Source organism: Eutrigla gurnardus, assembly GCF_963514095.1.
Source record: "Eutrigla gurnardus genome assembly, chromosome: 16".
Classification (NCBI taxonomy): domain Eukaryota; kingdom Metazoa; phylum Chordata; class Actinopteri; order Perciformes; family Triglidae; genus Eutrigla; species Eutrigla gurnardus.
This window is the reverse complement of record NC_139927.1, coordinates 16,583,728-16,598,524: the sequence shown is the minus strand read 5'-3', so window position 1 is coordinate 16,598,524 and position 14,797 is coordinate 16,583,728. Positions and strand designations below refer to the sequence as shown.

Here is a 14,797-nt window from a genome sequence, read left to right as displayed (position 1 = left end):
TTTGGAGTGTGGAGGAGCAACGGGTGGATCTGATGACCATCTGGATTCTGGTGTGAAGCTGTGAACAAAGTTACCTTCATAATTCAAGTGTTAAAGTCATCTTAGAAGCTAACTGTTGCTCTTAAGGTACTACTTTACTCAGATGAGGACCTAACACTTGTTCTATTTTCAGCTCTTACTTTATTGGCAATGATACGTTGTGGTTTCTTTGTTTCCTTCTTTTGACAAATGTACTTATTGTAAGTTGCTTTGGACAAAAGTGTCTGCTAAATGACCTAAATGTAAATGTAATGTAAATGTAATGTAAATGTAAATGTAACTGCAAGGTAGCGAGGCCGATGTGACGTCTGTTGTCACAATAAGAAAAATAGTGAGTTGCTCAATTAACTTGGCGGATTAAATAAATAAATTTTTATGTTGTTGAATTCAAAACGTTTAAACAAACAAACATAAAAAAATAATGTCAAATGATTTAAATGATTAGTAAAAATGTATTGTTCTGGGTTCTTACGGGTTAAAAATACAGAAGTTACCTTGTAAGTAAAGGCACCAAAGTGGCTATAAGTGTCAAAATATATTTGAAGTAATAGTACATATTATGCAGAATGGTCCATTTCAGAATATATTATGATATTGATCAGTATAGTACATGAACTGAGACATATCACTTTAATTTTGCTGCTGTCTAGGTTGAATAATAACAGTGAAATATTGAGTGTAGTTGTAGTAACAGAGTGGTATTATTACTTTTACTTTAATTCTGAGTACTCCACTGATAGCTGTTTGTTTTACTTGAATTCCACAGAAGACTTCCCTTCTTGTTATTTGCTTCCTCTGCATCTTCCTCTTCCCCTCACGGACCGATTTAGAACAAACTCGGTAGATGATTAATACCAAACTTTTGACTTTAGTTTCTATCAGCTGGGTTTTTTTTTTTTTTATCACGTTCATATAATGCGGGGATGGAAAATGTCTGGGCGTAGTGTGTCTCCACAGCACTACGGGAATTCACCGGTGTCTCCCTCCACCCACTTACTGAATCTGGGTGAAACAACATCCTGACGCTTCATTCCACAAACTTGAAGCGAACGCATCTCAGTCCATGAGTTGCGTGCACATGCTTGGAGGGATGTTTACGAGTTAGACGGTGCAATAAAAACAATAGAAAGTAATCTTTTAAACTGAATGATACCTGGGATATCAGTCAAAAGATGGATAGAAATGTCAGTTCAAACCTTGTGTTGCGGGCAACATTTTTAGTTGGGTTCAGTGTCAAAAGTACAGATATTCTGTGTTCAAGTAGAAGTGCAGATGTTTAAGTTCAAAAATACTCGGGTAGAAGTAGAAGTACTGATTCTACTCCTTGAGTAAAAGTGGAACTTACAGTCTCTGAAATATACTTTTTGCAAGGCTTACTAAATCTTCCTCATATTAATTAAAAAAAGGGTAATTCAACTCTAATGCATTAAAACTAAAGTAAAGAGAGTTTTTTTTTATGTAGGGAGGAAAAAGAATTCTTCTAAAGTACAATAATTAAGTATTTGTACTTCCCACCTCTGCCTACATGAAGGAAATCAAGAGCTTATCCTCGACGATCAAGCTTTAAATAAATCTGCATCAGTCGCAAGAATAAAATGATTTCTATGACCACCAGCAAACATCTCATTTACAGTCAATTTTGATTGAATGCGTCATTCTCAAGAGTCGCCACACAATGTTTTGAACTTCCCAAAAACGCGCGGTCTTTGAGTGGGTGGAAGGTTGTGTGGTGAGCACAAATGGAAATAAGTATTCCGCAGTGAAGCTGAGTAAACTCTGAAAGTTGACAGCAAAGAGCAGCGTGGAAATAAAGGCTTGCACGGCTTCGCGTCCCCCCCCTCCCCAAGTGGAACCACTGCTAGAGACTTCCCCAGCCGCCTACGCTGCACACAGTCATCTTTAACCTTCTGCAAAATCACTTCACACCTGTGCAGCTAATAACGCAAACCATCTAAAGTCACACTAGGAGTCATTTGTTACAACCGAGGGAGCAGAACCGGGTTTACAGTCGCACTCAACCGAGCCTGAGGCGTTTTCAAAAAAACAAACAAACAAAAGGAATAAATGCCAGATCTGTGTCAGCATTGTTCTCTGCTGCTTTGCTCACTCACCCATGACTTCAGTATGTTAACTCAAGGCTGTTGCAGCTGAATGGTATGTTGTGTCCGGCAAGCTGTAAGTCCAAGTTCCTGTGACAGACGGGTTATTAACGCATACCCTGTAACATTTATTCACCTATGCAAACACACACACACACAAACACACACGCCTGCTCTTCAGGAGTCAGTCATGTAGTAGTGGTCTTGACGTTCTTTTTGAATGAACGATTGGATTTTGTTTCTAATCTCTGGAGAGAGAAGACTGGTGACAAAAGACAGATGGTTTACTGTAGAACAGCAGCACATATGTTTTGGTAAGAAGCATTTCATGAAAAAACAACCCAATGTTGGCTGAAACAATTCCTGCTGTAAATGTCTTCATGAAAGCGGTGAATGAATCCAGTTTAAGTTGAAGCACTGAAAGGAGTCGAGGTGTCAGTTTAACTCTGAAGCACTGAAAGGGTTTGAAGTGTCTGTGGAGATGCAAACAATGAAAGCACTTGACGTACCTGTTAAATTGTAAGCGCTGAAGGTTTCCGTTGAAGTAAAAGCACTTAAACTGTTAGAAATTGGCTGAAGTGTGACCAGTGAACTTGTAAACATGAGTTTATGGTCTCAATCTCTAGTTTTAAGTCTTCTTCAATCCAGCATGATGTTCATTTAGTACATTATGGTCCATTTAGAGTCAAATAGACCATAAAGCAGAGTATGATTTAGGGCGGGGCTACCTTGTGATTGACAGCTCGCTATCAATGCAGTTAAGATGACTTTAACACTTCGCTCTAAAGTTGACCTTGAATTACGAAGCTAACTTTGTTAACAGCTTCACACCAGAATCCAGATGGATCCAGATCCACTAAGGTTGCTTGTATTCATCAGATCCACCCGTCGCTCCTCCGCAGTCCAAATATGGTCACTTCCTTCACTGGTTGCAAACATCCAAGATAGTGACGGCCATAATGCTGAACTCGAGACTTTAAAACCGTGGTACACAAACCAGTGGGTGACAGACCGTGATCGTTTGCATGCAGGTGTTTTTAACTTATAAAGTTGTAAGTGAAAACTTACAGAGCATTAAAATAAAATTCATCCTCACAACCATGAATGTCTGACAAACTTCATGACCGCACATCCAACAGTTGCTGAGCTGTTTCAGTCTAGACACAACGCTGCAATCCTAATCACAGAACTTTTCCCGTTATTATTGATGCGTACCAAATAATAAAATTTTCGATGTTTCTTTAACAGGATAAAGTGATATGTAAAAAAAGTTCTGTTCTATGTAGAGGCACAGTAAATGTGTCTCTACATATAATGTTGCAGTTTCCAATGTCATCGTGTACAGGAAATTGTTTCCTTGTTCTTTCATATCAAACTTTCCTTTGTGCTCTACTTTCTTTAATTGCCAACTCACAGTGTACTTGCACATACTGTATGAATTCCAATCAGACGTTTCAGCCGCTGCCCCGCCCATGGCTTCGTTTCAATCCACACGCCCACATAGACTTTTTTTTCTACACGTCCATCATCCTGGCTGGGCAAACATCTGTAATAGAGGCGGCATTAAAAGGGCCATTTAATTGTGCTGAGTAATTCCTTGTCCTGTTGACAGACTGTGTCACGGAACTTCACAGGTGCGTAGTGTAGGTGTCAAAATGTAGGCCAAGATCAACAACGAGTCACGGGCTGAGTAAAGGGGCGGCGGTCTTCATCAGGTCAGCAGGTGTGTATGCAGAGAACATTCTGTGCATTCTGATCACTGCATATTTCAGAATGAGGTGGTTAAAATATGTTTTTTCAAAGTAGGGGTCCTAGAGGGGAAAATGTGACTTACATTTTTAAATATGTTTTTTTGTTTAGATGTCATTAATATTAATCACTTCCTTGTTAGCCTCCTTGTGAATTTCTGGAGAAACCTGACCTCTTTCTGTCCTCCTCGCCCTTACTCTTGGCATATCTGTTGCTGCAATATGAAAGACATCTGTAATTAAATTGTGTGACACGTTGTGTGGCATTAGGCTGCTCCTGTAGCGTCTGCTGAAAGAATAGCAAGTGAAAATGACTAAACATAAATGTTTACTGTTAATATTACTGTTGAATATTAAGACAGAAACGACAAGGAATGTTTATAACAGAAGAAAGACTGATTATTCATACAAATTAAAAAAAATATATGAAGAAGCTGTATGTTTGCCATCATAATGTACACATAATGTAAAAAATTTGCAACAGTAGGATCCCTGCCAGAGACGCTATATGGGGGTTCTTGGCGTGGGTTAGTTTGTGGCTTCAAACCACCTTTAATGATAATGGCAATAACAATCAAACTCATGAAATTAGTCATGTTATTAAAAGTAAATCTTAACTCAAGTGCACTGGATTAAGAAAAACGTCTTAACATGACAACCTCGTTCAGTCAGTTCAGTCGTCGTTGTTCAGTCTGACAGCTGGTGGTGTTTAAATTACTGTGAGTGTGAACAACATGGATCAGGTCTCACTTCGTCAACGTCAATCAATGCAGATGATGTTGTATGTTATGTAGCCGCAGATAGCAGCACTTAAAGGAACAGTTTGACATTTTGGGAAATACTTTTATTTGCTTTCTGGCAGAGAGCTAGAAGAGCTGATTGGTTTTCCCACGTGAAACTAAAGTTTTGAATTAAAATCTGGAGGAGGACAGGTAGATCTGATGAACACAAGCGGAAGAGCAGAAACCTTACTGGATCTGGATCCATCTGGATTCTGGTGTAAAACTGTTAACAAAGTTATCTTCATAACTCAAGGTAAACTTTACAGCTAAGTGTTAAAGTCATCTTAGTAGCTAACTGCATTGGTAGCGACCTGTCAATCACATGGTAGCCCCGCCCTAAAGAATCCCCTGCTTTATGGTCTATTTGACTCTAAATGGATCATAATTTACTAAATGAATTTCATGCTGGATTGAAGAAGACTTGAAACTAGAGATTGAGATCATAAACTCATGTTTACTATGCTTATTGAGGTAATAAATCAAGTTTTCTCATAGACTTCCATGCAATCACAGAGGAGTCGCCCCCTGATGGCCAGTAGAGAGAATGCAAGTTTAAAGCACTTCTGCGTTTTGCTTCACTTTTCAGAACTGGAGGTTGCTGCCTGATCAAAAACCTCAATAATCTGATGCCTCAGTTGACCCATGGCATACTCCTGCTTTGTCACAGACATTCAGTGACAGGAAGAGCTGAATAAACCAACGACCAAACCAAACAAAAAAAACGGTGAACTAAACCCCTCAGGCTCCAACATCAGCGCTGACTCCTGATGAGGAAGTAGTGATGACTAATTTACACTGTTCCCTACCTTGCTGGGTTGTTTTTTTTTCTTTTCTCAGCAGCGAGCAGTCACTTCCTCCAATGAATAAGCTTCACACAGACCGGTCTGCCTGTCAGAGAGACTGACTGGGAGCAGCTCACACACTCACAGAGAGAGAGAGAGAGAGAGAGAGGCAGAGACCCGGGCTCCGATCCACCACTCGTTCTATGTGTAAGTACAGAATCACCCAATTTGAGAGTCATGTGACCATTTGGCTCGAATGTTTGCGTTAAGTGAGAGCACTGTCGTCTTGTTGGGGCTTGTTAACGTTCCAGATTGTAGGAGAGCCAGAGGCGGCTTGTATGTTGACTTGTGTACAGCGTTGCAAAGGTTGCTGGAGTTTGTGAGGCAATCAGGCTTGAGATAATCTTTTTCAAACAGTGAGCGTGAGAGCCTCGCTCACAAACTGAATGTCAACTCGGCAGCAAAAAAGGATGTGGTCTGCAGCAAGCTTGTGCAAAAACCAAGGGCAAATGCAGAGTAGGGCAGTGTGCCGCACACAAAAACAACTTTTCATGTTAAGTTGACACATGAAATGCAAGGTAATCGAACCATCTCGCATAGCGAGGATCAAACCCTCCGTACAAAGAAACAACAAAGTGTGATGGATGTGTTTACAGTTTAAAAATGTGATATGTCTTCTCACTTGCCGTTATAGTGGTTCTGTGCTTTCAGTGTTTCAGGTGGGAGAAGTATGTTCAGGTACTCAGAATAGCTCTGTCTTCACCTGGAAACACAACAACGTGATCTCTCTTTGGGTATGGAGTGGCGGGGGGATTCCAGAAAGCGTGAAGTGAATGAAATGTGCGTGGAGTTGGGTAAAGCTTGTCGTATTAATAACCTCACACTCGCATCGGTTCCATTCATGTTTGTTTTGGTCAATGACCTCAATGAAGCTGGAGGTAAAATTAGCCCCTGGCGTTGCTGTTGTGGGGGGCTTTCTTAACCGGCGTGACGTGAGCCGGCGTTGTGCTTGCGTTGGCAGTCACAAGGTTGTGGTAACCAGAGCAGCGTCTATCAGCAGCCGCCAAAACCTCCATCCATGTGTCTGAAAACCCCCTGTGCAACCGCAGCTGTGCTTCCTGTGTTTACAGTGTGACGGTAGGTTGACTCGGCCTCCATCCCCTTCTGACACCTGTCAACCACTCTAAAACGCGTTGCCGTGGAGACCTGCCAGAACAAACAGCTGAGTGAGGATCCCCCCCAGGCAGACAGACAGAGAGATTCTGAATCGTCGGCGTACAGCATGGACCAGCATCAGCACGCCAAAGTGGAGCGGTTTCTCAAGCTGGGATACTCTCACACTGACATCCTGAGGGTGCTGGAGAGCCTCCGCCACGACGCCCAGACCAACGACATCCTGGAGGAGCTGATAAAGACCTGCCACGCTCGCAGCGACAAACGGGGCCCAAACAGTCCCAAGCTGGTGTCCAGAGGCTGCAGTCCCGGTCCCAGTCCCAGTCCGTCCAGACCCGGGTCAGACAGAGAGCCCGTCGCTGGCTTCAGACCAGTGGTGATCGATGGAAGCAACGTGGCCATGAGGTGAGTGGACTTCTTGTGTTTGTACACAGTTCTGCTGTGATTGTAGATTGTTCCTGTAACGTAAGTAGAAGTATTCGTTGGTCCATTTCAGAGCATTGTGTTTTTATCATTATTCGCATGCTGTCTGTACTGATGCGTAATATTTGAGAAGTAGATGGAGGTTTGTTGTCGTAAAATCTCCATCTGCAGCCGTGGTTGTCAAACAAACATCACTCTGAGGTGATGGGAAGTAGCATCATTTCAAATCTCAACATCGTGCTTGAATCTGGTTTCACTTCACGTCTTTCACACTTCCTCTGTGGCGATGCAGGAAGTGAAAACCCTTCGCTTTATCTTCCCGTCACCTTCCAGCTGCTCTTACACGACGCCGTGCAGTGCGTAACACTACACCACGGTCACATTCCTGCGTCGCGGCCGCCACCTTTCTAACTGACCTACATTGAGCAGATTTTGACTCTGAACTTCCTCGTTACCAAAACAAATACACGAGAAGAAGAAGGTGTGAACTCGTTCATGGGAAAGAAGAGAGCGTCCCGTGTTCCAGTTAGCACATTAAAGAGGGATGTTAACTGTATACCTGTGTGTTCCCAGGTGAGACTTGCGTGCCAACGCCTCGGGCGAGGGAGACTCTCATCACGCTCTTCTTTACGTTTTATCGTCAAAGTTGGTTGACCTCGATCGAGCGAAACTGACCTACACTTTGTCTCCGTGACAACGTGGTTCACCTTCATTCACTCTCAGTGATTAAATCGACTCAAAGTATCCCACAATTCACTTTGGTGAAGAGTGTAAAACCGATGGTCACTGACTGAGCGTTATATACCATCATGCATAGAGCAAGAATGAGTAGAGAGAGAGCCGGGTGATCGAGACAAATCCATGAAAATAATATATTTAATGTGAGTCGAGCATCGGTCAAGAAGCACTTAAATTTTATTTATTAATTTGGGGAAATTCTCTTATTACCATATCGTTCTTACCTTTCACAATAAAAGCCCTAGAAATGAATGTCACTGCTTAACAGGGGAACTAAACTTTCAACTAATGAACGTACTTCATGGATTTATTACAACAGGAATACTTTGGTATTTATCATGGATGGTCGTTGTACATAGTCCTTTTTATAGTCTGCATTTATTTACTGCATTTATGAGACGGATGAAGTTACCAACTATATTTTGGAGAATGAGTTTACAAGCAATGCTGTTGATAAGAGTGTAGAATATGAAGCACTGTGAGAGCTTAAAGCTGGAATTAACCACAAATACAATTCAAATATTGGTATCTTTGTGTCCTGTATCTTTAAATCAGGTTCTATTTTTCACTTCTCTTCCGTGACGGCGAGCGAGACAGCTTTTTCAACTCGATGATGAAAATGTACCACAATTTTTTAAATCTAAATACAATAAAATGTTTTGTTTCCTAATCACAAACTCTTCTTCTGCTATGTTTACTCCGTCATTCATTCCGAACCTGTTGATGGAAACACGGTGGCAGTTAGCAGCTAGCCGGTGAACAAAGTGGAGCTAAAGAGTTGTTGATTCTCATGGCTTCATGTTTCAACGCGTTCAAGCTATAAAAATGTACGAGTCAGCAAAAAAACGAGCTGCCGCATGCCTTTATAAGAAATAGCAATTCAAAGCCAACTTTATGACACTGCAAGAAAAGATAAATTCAGGATCCATAAACTCGTGCAAACGGCGTCTTTGGGACTCGCTGTACTCCAACGCGCCTCACCGCTTCTTGCAGATGGAGAGGAGGGGAACTACATTTGCATGTGGCGACACACTTTTGTAACTTTCACCTGCAGGCAAAACAATCCGGTTTACTTCTTCAGCAGCTCTTGAGCGCGTCCTGGTAACACAGTTACAGCACAGATGTTTGCCAGGTGATCCTGGACGAACACAGCAGACAGCAGATCAGACTGCAGCGCCCATACAAGCTGTGATAAGGATCCTCGCTCATTTATTCATTGAATTCAAGGACATTTCAGTCTCTTTTTCAAGGTCTAGTTTAGGGAAATGGCATGTTTGAGTGTGAGAAGGAACACATGACGTGTTCTTCACACATGGCTCCTGTGAACTAAAAACAAACAATGCTTGGCTCGCATGAATATGAAACAGTAAAATATAACTGAAATATATAAAACATTTTGCTATTACTACCAAAAACCTAAGCATAACGTAAATATACTTAGTGTAAACAATAAAAGTAAACCTTGCTTTCCCAAAAGGAAGTTGTGTGCATGAGCGAGCGTGAGGAAACGTCACTTCATCGACATGAACCCTGAACTGTGTTTTAAAAACATTTTTTATTACGAATGTGTAAGACTTGAATAACGCTTTATGTTTATGTAAAAGTCCCCCTTTACTTTATCTGTAAAACTTGAATAAGCACATTATGTGTATGTAGAAGTTTGCATCAGTTTAATTCAATCAATTTAATTCAATGAATTAATTCACACAGAAAAGCATTGCTATAAATCTGACCCTTTGTATTGAATTGATGGAATAAAATTAGATGGGAAATTTACATTTAATTGAAATATTTACAGTTTTTTTCAGTATAATTTATTATTTTTCCTTGAGTTATTTTCAAACACAATAATAACAATAAAAAAGTAATTCACTTTTAATAAGAGTCACACCTCGAGGAAACGTGAACAGACTCATCTCTGCTTTTGCAATTGTGTTTTTGAGAACATGCGTTGCGACACGTCTGCTTCCTGAAAAAGGGAGAAGAGACGTGTGTGTGTGTGTGTGTGTGTGTGTGTGTGTGTGTGTGTGTGTGTGTGTGTGTGTGTGTGTGTGTGTGTGTGTGTGTGTGCGTACATACAGTAACGTGCACAGAAATGCAAAAGAAGAAGTAGGGGGATTTTTTTGGGGTTGTTTTTGTTTCTTTTTTGTTGACTCTGGCTTCTGTGTCTCTGTAGCCATGGCAACAAGAAGGTGTTCTCATGCCAGGGCCTCCAGCTGGCAGTGAACTGGTTCTGGGACAAAGGGCTGCGAGACATCACCGTGTTCGTCCCCCTGTGGAGGAAGGAGCAGCCGCGACCAGAGTCACGCATCACAGGTGAGGTCACCTGAGATAAAGGGAACCAACCGTAAGAATTCCCACGCTGATATTTTTCCTTTACGACAGTTTAATCAGGTTTGTTTGCACACTTTTGCCCCTTAAGCCTGATGTCTGACCTCACCCAATAGTCATGTTGCAGCTCAACATGGCTAGGGGCGGTTTAAAGACAATGGACAGAGTGTGGCCTGGATGAGGAAGTTGTGTCACTCAACCAGCACAATAACCATCATTTTTAAGATCCGCTAATCAGGACCGATCAGAATATAATCCACATTTTTAAACGTGCCACTGTAGCAGAGCCAGATTTGACCCGCCAGCTTAGTTGGAAAGGCTTGCCATGCAGCGACTAGCTCCAGGACAGAGTGTTACAGGCTCAGTTCATCTGTGAGGAGGTGAATTCCTGATGTGGGAGTCATAATCCAGAATCCGTCAGGTGCAGTCGGGAAACTTCGATACCAATTAGAAGGCGCTCTAAGAACACAAGCCGATGCCGGCGCTGAACAGCTCGCTGCTTCCGCTAATACGTCATTGATGTCACTTCCATTTTAAAGCTGCACTTATTGATTTTGGTACATTTGGGGGCAGAAAAAGAAGCTTATACCGTTGTTTCAGCAAGCGTGTTAGCAAGGCTATTTCCTATTTACACATCCAGCCGACGGGGAGACAAGGTCCACTATTTAGTCTCCTTTTAGCTCTGGTTTTGGTTTCCACCAAGTCTCTCTCTAAATGCTCACTATGTCAACTAAGTCATCCCGTCTCCTCACTGGTGTCACCATAATAACCACTTTTGCAACAATGTAATAATATTAAAACGGTACATTGGCCCATCTTATCTATAATTAATAATAATTGTATAATTTCCCCAACACTTTAATAGACGTATCTTTTTAATCTAACAATAAATATCAGCTTTGTTTTAATCTTTTGATGTTAAATTAAAATATTGATTAAACCTCATGTACTTTATTTTTCCAAAGCCTGCCTCACAATGAATTATGTATTTTTACAATAACAGCAGCAAAACGAGCGGATTCATGTGAATAAACAAAAGGATTACTTATCACCAAAATCACTGAAAGAAGACTATTGTATTTACAGTAACTGTTCTGGCATGTCGAATGCCACATTATCCTGTTTGGCGGCTTCGTCCTTCACAGTGGAGGCCAACCAATATGACAACAAGCACCAAACTGTTGCATGTAATAAGGAAGTGTGTCTCACAAAACTGAAATCCATTATTTTGTTTATGTTGGAGCAAGTCGGCTAAAATCAAGGAAGTGATCCCCGATGCCAAATCAGCACCTTTTATGGTTGCGGGTGTAAAGCTCACAACCAGGATGCTGAGATAAAGATGAAAGCCACATGCAGGGTACCTGCCTCGGTAGATCACGTTACCTATGGGTGTGTAGCCAGACACTCCTTAATTTCCTGGAAGGAACCTACCTGAAAAGGTCTAGATCTGGAAAACCGCAGTGCATCGTGGGGATATTTCAGGGCCAAACATCAGCTAGCAATTGCTCAGTCATCATTTTGACGATGTAGCCGGTCGCAGCTCAAAATGTGCTCCACCAAATGACCGAGAAGACCATTTAATAACGATAAAACAACATTGGTGTCATGTGTTCACAGATCAACATGTTCTCCACGAGCTGGAGCGGAGGAAGATCCTGGTGTACACGCCTTCCCGCTGGCGGAACGGTAAGAGGGTGGTGTGCTACGATGACCGCTACATCATCAAGCTGGCCTTCGAGTCGGACGGCATCATCGTGTCCAACGACAACTACCGTGACCTGCAGACAGAGAACCCCCAGTGGAAGAAGTTCATAGAGGAGAGGCTGCTGATGTACACCTTCGCCAATGACAAGTAAGGTCGCTGTACAGCTCTTCTACATGTGTGGTTGAAGAGAGGCTTCCCCCTCGAACCCGATCCTGACTGTGTCTCCGTGCTGCTGCAGATTCATGCCTCCGGACGACCCTCTGGGTAGAAACGGTCCCACCATTGATGATTTTCTACAGAAGAAGCAGTGGACCCCGGACAACAAGCTGCAGCACTGTCCTTATGGTTGGTTTCCTTCTCAGTTTCACCCAACAAAAGACACCAGCGCTCAGTTTACACTTCCTTGTCCTCTCCCGTGGGATCGAAACGGCACAATAACAGCAGTAATGTGTTATGCTAGCAGGCTGCTCCTAGGCACAGCTCTGCTTCAGGCTAAATGCTAATGTCTGCATCCTGTCCTCGATATAGTCCTCTTTATAATCCTTTATATAATCCTCTATAATAATAATAATAATAATGACGCATGAATAATATTTCGCTCTTTTAGGAAAGAAGTGTACTTATGGAGTCAAATGCAAGTTCTACCATCCGGAGCGGGCCAACCAATCACAACTGTCCGTGGCTGATGAACTGAGGGCGTCGAGAGACAGAGCCAAGAACGTCTCGCCCAATCTGAGCCTGCAGGACTCCCACTGCTGCCCTGCTGCCTATCAGCCTGAGCACAGATGCACTTCATCCACCCCTCCACCTCTGAGTACAGAGGATCAATCCCTCAGGGCTTCACCCATCGAGCAGTTCATCTACCACAGAGACACCGGCAGCCCGCAAAGCCAACCGAACACCAGCCTCAACCCCTGCCCGAGCCTGGAAGTGGACGAGGCCTTCAGCTCCATGGAGAGCTCCATGTCCAGGATGTACATCAAGGATGTGCCTCACAGCATGGACCGTCCCCTGCACAGCTTCAGCAGCGGCGTGGGCAGCTACAGCCACGACAACTACTCCTTCTCAGGTTCCTTCGGCGGGAACAACCAGGGGCCCAGCCAGGGCGAAGGAGGCTTCTACCCTCAACACAACGGTCAGTGCAGGTGTGGTCACCAGGAGACGAGGTTGTCCCACCACCACATAGGGTGGAGCTCCTGCCCTGCTCTGCCTCCACATAACGGGGCGCATCCTGGCCGTTTTCCAGAGAAGCAGTACTTGAGACAGCCCTGCCACAGACAGAGCCACAGCTTACCAAGGGACCCATGGGTGCAGGACAGAGCCAAGAGCCCGTCCAGCGAGAGGAAGGGGCTGAGGAGCCAACTGAGCACCCTCTTCCCTCAGAACATGGTGGAGCAAGTCATGAATGCCTACCCGCACGTCTCGGACGTGACCGAACTGATTTCTCTCATCCAGAGCCACAGGACCAGCTACATCTCCTATTAGATTAGAAAGACTCGTTCTGGTCTGTTTGACTCAAACTGAGTCCCCGTCAGAGTTCTCATCCCAGAAGCAAAGTGAAACCTGAAAAAGAGAGCATTTCTCTTAATTATTACAACTCGCACTCAAAACTCACCCTTTGTTTTCAGCATTAAAAGTGACTCAATCTGATGAAGTCTTGAAAATGTAGCAGACTGAATGCTATTTCTTTAATATAAAGGTGCAATGCACTACGCTCCGTACATGCTACTTATTGTAGCAGTGACAGTCTTTTATTAAAGCAGCATGTGTTGTTTTCTCATGTTGCCTCAAAGTGAGGAACTCTATTATAATGTACTTGTACTTGTGATAAGAATGTCATTGATCTGCTTTTATATGATTTTTGCATTTTCGCAGTTTCTGTGAAATAAAAGCACCTTAAATCGCTCTGGTAATCACAAGGTTTCTTGATCATATCAGCTTGTCCTGAGGTGGGTCAGATGAATCTTCAACATGGTGTTAAATAAACAGGAATCAACAGTGATTTAAACTGGGAGCTGCCGCTGCACTGCTCTGCTGGTTTAAAAACGTATATACATAGTAAAGTATGTCATAAAAATGTTATTAAAAAGTCATAGTATTACTTTTTTTTATTAAGATGTCATAAAAAAGTAATACTATGGTATGTCATAAAAATATCCTGAAATACAATCATAATGTGAAATGGCAGGAAAATATCATCCATCCATCCATCCATCCATTGTCTACCACTTGTCCTGTATTAGGAAAATATCATATCATATTCTATTAATATAGCATAAAATATCAGTAGTATAGTAAACCATACCAAGTGTCACAATTTGTCATCGTGTATATATATATATATATATACTGCTAAAAAAAATAAAGGGAACACTAAAACAACATCATGTAACTGTAAGTCAATGATGTTTCTGAGATATCAGCCTGTCCAATTAGGAAGCAGCACTGATTGGGAATCAATCAAAGACCAGGTGGTGACCAGAGACCATTTCTCTGATCTGGGCCTTTCTGGCAGATTATTTTCTTTTTTGAATTTCGGCAGTGTTTGCACCACTAGAGGTAGCATGAGGCGGTTTCTCCAACCCACAGAAGATGCCCAGTTAGTGCAACTCATCCAGGATGGAACATCAATGCACACTGTGGCAAGAAGGTCTGCTGTGTCCAGCACAGTGTCAAGAGCATGGAGGAGATTCCAGGAGACAGGCCGGTACACCAGGAGACGTGGAGGGGGCCGAAGAAGGACAACAACCCAACAGCAGGACCGATATCTGCTCCTTTGTTCACGGAGGAACAGAAGGAGCACTGTTCCTCCGTGTTATGAAACAATTACACAAACTATTCTATTCTGATTTTCTCTTCAAACAAATCACTCATAACATAAAAAAAAAAATCAAAGTATCCAGATATCAACATAATTATTCATGATGTTTTATTAAACACTAGATCATAACTGGACTGGAGCAGCATGAAATGAAAA

At 42.5% G+C, this 14,797-nt stretch overlaps 1 protein-coding gene across 1 annotated transcript; it reads left to right on the top strand.

Moving 5' to 3' along the window:
• The first annotated feature begins 5,513 nt into the window (after window positions 1-5,513).
• LOC311026931 (endoribonuclease ZC3H12A-like) lies at window positions 5,514-13,769 on the top strand. Its single transcript, XM_084030652.1, has 6 exons — window positions 5,514-5,657; window positions 6,581-7,028; window positions 9,961-10,100; window positions 11,733-11,967; window positions 12,059-12,165; window positions 12,428-13,769. Exons 2-6 carry the CDS (start codon window positions 6,733-6,735, stop codon window positions 13,303-13,305), a joined length of 1,656 nt encoding a protein of 551 aa, XP_083886778.1. The 5' UTR covers window positions 5,514-5,657; window positions 6,581-6,732; the 3' UTR covers window positions 13,306-13,769.
• Window positions 13,770-14,797: the final 1,028 nt, after the last annotated feature.